This window comes from Colossoma macropomum, unplaced genomic scaffold (assembly GCF_904425465.1).
Source record: "Colossoma macropomum unplaced genomic scaffold, Colossoma_macropomum, whole genome shotgun sequence".
NCBI classification, from domain to species: domain Eukaryota; kingdom Metazoa; phylum Chordata; class Actinopteri; order Characiformes; family Serrasalmidae; genus Colossoma; species Colossoma macropomum.
In genome coordinates, this window is record NW_023495202.1 from 91,148 (window position 1) to 98,912 (window position 7,765).

The following is a 7,765-nucleotide window of genomic DNA, read 5'->3' on the forward strand; positions in this document are numbered from 1 at the left end:
AAGAGGGTACGACACGATACAGAAAATACAATAAATCAGTAAAAATTTAGGTAACAGTGGAAACAATGTCCATTTAGTGTAAAGCTAAATCATATCTGTGAGTTTAGTATATATAAATCTACACACAGTTGAGGGAAATCATCTGGAACTTCTGTCAGTTTTGCTTTTACAGCAGAAAATAAAGAACGTAAAATTCATGTCAAAACATTTCTAGTCTTTGTATCAGAAACTGTGTCATTAATCAAAGTACAGCATTAAAAATATATTATATGGTAAAACTGAGGCCTCTATTAATGATTCCATGAAGTGAGTATATGTACAAAAATAACATCAATATAAATGAACCATATAGATATAAAATCACTAAACGATAACATGAAAGCATGAAAATATGTAACTCATATAAAAGTATTTAAACTGTTATTCATTAAAATATTTATATATTGTTTGTTTCTGTTTTATTGATTTCTGTGCGCATCCTTTTGTTTTCATTACTGTTGTATTGTTTAAATCATAGTTGCTCCACCATTTACCACAATATTAGACTCACTTTGTCTATAATGCTATTTTCAAAAACTGAAAAACCCCTCAGCCCCCGCCCTCACCAAAGTCTGTGAACACCACTGATCAGCTGTCTGTATTCAAACAATGACAGATCTGCCAACTTTACATCTTTGCTATAGTCAGATTTAAGCTTGCCAGGATGAGGTGAGGTGTGTATGCAGAGGGTGATATGATTTAGGTTTTTTATGGTTTTAGCTGTACAGTTTTACTTTTAGTCTCCAGCCATCCGTCACGCCGAACTGTTCAATAAAGAAATTTTTGAAAGTTTTAATTCACTTTCCGAGTCATTTCATCATTTTTTAAGGAACACAGCCATTTTAACTGTCTGCAGAGACACTGGAATTTCATCTAAAATATTAATAAAACGTTTCAGAATCAAATCTTTATCATGCTCAAATAGGACATCTTTCCACAGCAATATTACATGTATGAGTTTACTATAAAACCATTATTGGAAATAAAATAAAATATCTAAAATAAATTTGAATTTACTTCCTTACTTACTTACACATGAAGTTATATCACCATGAGTGGCTATGTGGACATCAAGATCCAGATTGTGGTAGTTTCAGGACTTTTTCACATTCATATTTACACTTATGAGACTTAACATGGAAACAGCTGTGTTTTCCACGGTGGTCTACTCTGGAGTGTAGCCACATACCGGCCTCTTGTATCCTGAGCCTATACACACTGATCACAGGCCTACCCAATCACATGGGAAAAGAATATTTATTAAGAGAATTACTTCAGTGAATGTGTTGGTTTTTATGTAATCACAAAAACAGTGAATTCAAAACAGGCTGTTTTTGCAGCTTAGTTTCTATATATGGACTGTAAGGACTGGGGAGTGAGGGATATGTCTTTTATTTCAATAGATAGAAGTTTTCTGTTAATTGAATCCTTTAAGGCAAATGAGGTGAGGCAAGGGGCACAGCATGACATTCTTGGGGGGCTCTAAATTACTACTGGTGCCCCTGGCATGAGCTGGAGGGATGTATTAAAACGTCACATGACAGATGTACAGGTAGGTCCGTCAAAACTGACTTTTAATATGCAATATTTTTCCAACAGGACTCTTCACCCTTCCAGTCACGCTCAGTTGTAAGTTCATTTTGCTTTCCTTAGTCAAGAAAAAATGTTCTCCCCAATACACAAAGCTAACATGATGTGACCTGAGATGCCATGAGATGGACAACAAAGTTTACTTGATAAAAGCCCAGAGATTTTTCTGCCATTATAAAAATAGCAAGTGCTTAATAAAAGGTCCCGTTTTCATGTGTATGAAAGGATTGTTGCTTCATTTTATGAATAGCACTATGATATATTGGTATTTTCATGAAAGTCTGAAGGTGGGACAGTTGGCACAAAGAAATAGGAAATCTATGTAAATGAGGTAGCACAAGATAAGATGCTGATATTTTCATGAAAACATAAGGTTTTGTCATGAGATTCTGGAAAGCGATTCAACAAGTACAGCCTCATTTGCCTTTTTATCCGCACACGTCTGACTCCTTCTGTCGCGTTACACATAGTTTTGACAGTAGTCGGCTACTAACTGTTTCAGAACTTTCATCCTTTATAATATAACTCAACAACTTATTTAATTGGAGGCTTATACATATTACCCTTACCAGGTGTATATAAAGTATCAGATAAGAGAGGTTTGATTTGAATATTTGAGTGCGTTTGCAATTTCCTCATTTTTTTTGACATAAACACTTTCACTCTGGAATCCATAAAGAGTTTTATAAGTGAGGCACTTGGTGATGAATAAAATATTTGCTCATGTTAGATCTTATTTCATATACTTTTGCTTATTGAACTGCCAAGATTGTGTAGCCAATGATTGAAAGGTGTGAGCCAGCAACTATGATTGACTGAAAAGATATGAATTAACTTTACAGTCCAGAACCTCCAATGGATCCAAGCTTCCATTTCAGACTTATATAATTTAAGAATAACTCAGCCAGTCTGCATTGTTTTCCATACAGTTAAGGGAACAAAGCTTTTGATGTGTTTATTAGGTCTGAGATTTTCAAGGGTTAATCACCACTTCTATTTATATTCCACTTGTAGTAGAATGGTGCACTGTTTTATGAATGGGCAAAAGGGAAAATCTCTTTCTGTGTAAAGTTAAAAAGCAAGTGCAAAGACAGACTTAGTACTTGTGAGAAACCGATCAATTTGAACAATCAGCACAAATATTATCAGCCAGGATGGCTGGTCACAGTTTGGATTTCACTGTTTCAGGATCTTTACAGCAACCACAAACTGGAATGATGCTGTGGTACAGATTTAAATGTTCTATTAGAATTTCATTCTTTTACTGTTTATGTATAAGCTATGAATAAAAATCCAAGGTAAAAACTGCATTAATATACACAGTCAGATTCTGAACATTGGCATCTTTGATAAAGCTGGGTAAAAAAAGATTACTTCAATCTCACCCTAAAATATGAGAAAAAAATCTAACCTTTAATGGAAGAAAACAAAACCATTATGAAAAATTTGTTTAACAAAACTACATCCAAATCACTGGCAGCCCTGTCACAAATATTGACATGCCTGCATTTATTTTTTACCACATCCTTTTGTCAACATAACAGCAATAAGTCTACTAGTGTTGTAGTCCAGACCACAAGAGCGGAGTCCAGTCAAGACTAAGACAAGGACACAGCTAGTTTGAGTGAAGACCAAGACTTTTAGTAGTGAAGTCTGAGTTAAGACCGAGACCAGGAGTGGCCGAGACAAGACAATAATATATATATATACTAAAACATTAGTAATTATCACTACATTTTAGTCTTAGGTTTCGGAACCAAAGAACAGAGTGCGAACAGTGACAAACCGTGAGTCAACTTTTTCTCTAGGACATAAAGAAGACCCAGTACAGTGCTGGCCCATGCTTCAGTGAACGGACGTGAGGTGTATTTAGAAGAATAGTTTTATAAAATAAGGTAAAAACACTCTTAACTTCTATAAGTATAAAGTGAGGTTTGAAGTCCTCTGTATTATCTGTCCTGCAGGATTTGGAATGTTTACGTTAAAGGGGCCCGCTGTTCCAAAGGTCTCTCTCTTAGTTCCACATAGATGAGATCAATTTAAAAAGGGCCATATGTTCAGTTTGCTTTTTCAACAACAAGTACCCTATATAAGCAGCTGGTTTGTTCTGTTCTGGAGGGGACACAATTGGCACGGATCCTCTCTCAGGTACTTTATAGTGCTTGATATGATACCATTTTACTTTGTAATAAACATCTTATGCAAGTAATGCGGTGTCAGCGGAGACTTCTTCAGCATCTTCACATCATCGCTACTTAATAAACAACAGACGTCTTAAAATACTTACAGTATCTTGCTTGTTTAATACAGTGTCTACAGTCTGTAGATGATGACACGTCCATTACACCAGCTCATGGGGCACATAGCTTTTGCAGTGAGCATCACCAAAATTACAAGCAAGTAGTGAGACCCACACGTACAACAGCAGAACACAGACCCACACAAGACTATACCAGAACCAAAATTGCTTACCAACATGCCAAAAATGTAGACAGATGTGTTACTAGCATACAGCATCTAGAACTCTGCCAGACTAACATTAAAGGCGCAGGCCACCCAATAACCTTAATCTGGCAACCATTTTCTTGTCTTGAAAATTAAATCGATATTCTACAGGATCTTCTTCATAGGAGCCACATGTTTCTCACTTCTGAATTAGTCAGTGACTCACTTTTAAGTTTTTGAGTCTATAGACTGAGTCGTACCTTATCCATTCATTTTGGTATTGGGACCAGTACAGGATCTACAGTGTGGGATACTGAATGAGATGATGCCTTATCAGTAGTTAACTTTATTAAAAGTCCCAGCATTTAGTTGAGAACAGTAAGGTACAACTGTTGATCATCCCTTCAGTTTCTGAAAGTAATATTTGCCTACATATCTGGTACGATGGCATTCAACTTTAAGCATCCTTTCTGACTAACCTCTTTGCTAGTAGGTCCTGTCAGCTCACTGTCCTCCTGACCTCTTTCTGTTTGCTGAGTGCCATTCTGACCTCCCTCTGCTTCCTTAATACAACAGCATATAACAACTCACCATCACCCATACTATCCTGCTCAGTATTAAATCACATGACAACAGCAGAAATACAGGCTGCATTTTCATCTCTATGTCCTAACTCCTGTATTTTCAACCTACTCTTCTTAGCACCAAAAAGTGCTGTATATCTCATCTCCTCTTGCTCATGTTGACTTTGTGAATGAAATCTAATCTGAATTCAAGAAAGTAGTCAAACATTTGAACTACTACAATAAATCAGCCTTCAGCACACATGGATTTTTAATATTGTTGAATTACTCACCCAGGTAAAACCCCTGAATTCCTGAGTGAAAACAAAGGGAGCGTCTGTTATAAAAGCTAATATCAAAAAGGCAACTACAAGTAAGTACACCACCACAGCCACACAAAAGACTATTAAAATGAAATAATAATCTCTATATTGATGTCAAAACTTTCTCTAGAACAACTAATTCTACATTCAGTACTTATATAAGTCAGTACTTATATGTTTATTTTCAGCAGAAAATGCATGTTGAAACCTACACTAAATTAAGTGAGTTTCAAATGGATTTTCTTTCATTTCTCTTTCTCTTTTGCATCTCTGGCCTCACTGATTTCTGAAAAAAGGGGAAAATTTTGACAAGACTGAGTCTAGATAAGGTTAAGGCCGAGACCATTAGTTTATGGTCTCGAGACTGGTCTTGGGCACTACAACACCAGAGTGTACTACTATTATTCTTAATGAGACTGGAGAATACAGAGCAAGGCATTTTCAGACATTTAGATTTATAAATCTCTCTCTCTCTCTCTCTCTCTCTCTCTCTCTCTCTCTCTCTATATATATATATATATATATATATACATATATATACATACATAGCTGATTTATAAAGGTCAACAAATTTTGGACTCATTTTGTCTGTGCATTCTCTAAAATATGATGATGATGAATGACTAACAGCCTGTTTCAAAGTTCACTTGCAGTTTGTGATTTTGTGCACAGTGGTATCACATCACATATTTGTGGGACAGGTAGTTCCTGTTCCAGGTAGTTTCCCAGTGTTTTCAAAACTGATGCAATGAACTGTGGGATGTATGCTTAACACAATACAGCTTTTATGCTGTAGTCAGGAAAGGGTATTTTTAGTATGTGGTTTTTGTGGACATTTACCAGAAACACATGAAAGTGCACACTTGTACACAAAACCACAGGTGTGAACTTTAAGACGAGCTTAATGGAAATTCAGGCCTATGTGTCACTTCATATTTACACCCCAGCAAAACAGGATGACCACTTGAGAGTTCCTGAACACTCACTAGTAGACTTATTGCTGTTATGTTGACAAAAGGATGTGGTACAAAATAGATGCAGGGATGCCAATAATTGTCACATATGTAATATTGTTAAAAAGATTTTTTAAAAAACAGATTTTTGATTAAATACATATATTTTTAAGTTGATTCAATTTCAATTTCAATTTAAATTTAAAGTTAGATTACCTCTCATATTTTCAGTTTGAGATGGAGTTAATCCACAAAGACATTTTTACCCCATCTTTACCAAGGTGTCAATAATTGAACTGACAGTTCATTATTACTTTTTTCTGATCTCTTTTAGTAAAACTGTATGTCCATGGGAGGACATCTTGCATCTGTGCACAGCAGTGAAGAGTACACCTTCATCCGGGCTTTAGTGCTGAATGCAACCAAATCAAACTCACCAACATGGTTAGGCGGCATGGATGCTGCACGGGTGACATAGCTTCAGTATTTCTGCATGAATCCTTTGAAACTTGGTTTCAGTTGTATTTGCGTCATTGAGGTATGTGGTGCATTAATCTCTGATCTAAATTTTATATTAGGGTCACACTTTTCTTTTACAGGTGGGAGCGTGGGTGTGGACAGATGGGTCAGAATTCAGTTACACCACCTGGTCTCCTGGACAGCCTGATAAAAACACTCCTTTAGAGCGCTGTCTACAGATGAATTATTACGGTATCATAATTCAACATTTCATTACTGTGCAGAAAACCTAAAGCCTGGTAGTATGACAATACCACCAATCACAGGCTTCCACACATTCCTCTGCTACATCTTTTCAAAGTACTGGACACAGCATGACTGAGCTGCTAGTCACACAAGCCAGACTGCTTATCTTCACAGATTCCAGTGTGTTTTGTTGCTTACTGTGCCAAAGACCCACCTACTTTGACGTCCAGCCATAGACTGCAGTTTTTATGTGACGTACAGGGGTAGGCGATTTTCAGAATGGGGCTATAACTGACACACTGACAAATGCAAAAATATCAGTAGTTGTGGTCAGTTGAACCTGCGATGAATATCAGATGCTCTGTACTTCTGTAACAGATGTAATGCATTTTTTTAATAACACAGTTTTATTTTAAAACAAGTTTCTTGTTTCTTGATAATGACTTTCTTAAGGATCAAATTCAATGGGTCTAGTGTAAATACTGCTCTTTGCCTTAAAGCTGCACTATGTAAGATTTGGGGATAACATTTAAGGATGCATGACATGGTCCAAAAACGTCTGTGAAATCCGACACGACACCTCTGACTTTAAATAAATTATTTTAGGCTTTACAGGGCCAATCGCAGCAGCACAAACACACCATATTGAAGCATTTTTGTCCTCTTCTCTCAGTAGCACTACTTGTTGTATTTGTATTATTTAATGTATTATTTAAGTCTTTCCTTTAAAAAATGTATTTTTGAAGTATATTTTGTAACAACAGTGTCATGTTATTTTTAAAGTCTCAATTTGAAACCTACCTTCTCTATTTGTACACTGTTTACCCTAATCTAGGGCTGCTGGGATTAGTTGATTAACAAAGCAGAATTCAGAATTCAGAACTCAGATACTCGCAGATAAAAAGGGAAAGTGAGGCTTTGATGTTTGAATCGTGATCCAAAAACGTGATCAGATAACAGGCAAAGGTCAAATCCAGGAATGACAAAAGACGCAAAAACACAAATATAACCAGGCAAAAAGGGCAAAAGTCAAAATACCAAAACACAATCAGAACCGGAAAAATCACAATAGTCAGATGAATAACGCTCAGTAGCTCTTGGAACAAGTAGCAATACCTTGCAATGACCTAGTCTAAAAGCCCTTTAT

The 7,765-nt window shown here is 36.2% G+C and overlaps 1 protein-coding gene across 1 annotated transcript; it reads left to right on the plus strand.

Annotated features, from left to right (window-relative positions):
• Positions 1-6,256: 6,256 nt before the first annotated feature.
• LOC118801151 (galactose-specific lectin nattectin-like) lies at positions 6,257-6,762 on the plus strand (the record flags this gene model as incomplete). The annotated part of the gene is made up of 2 exons (XM_036561317.1): positions 6,257-6,382; positions 6,513-6,762. Coding segments are annotated over 2 exons (279 nt in total), but the record flags the coding sequence as incomplete, so codon positions are not given.
• Between the last annotated feature and the right edge of the window lie 1,003 nt (positions 6,763-7,765).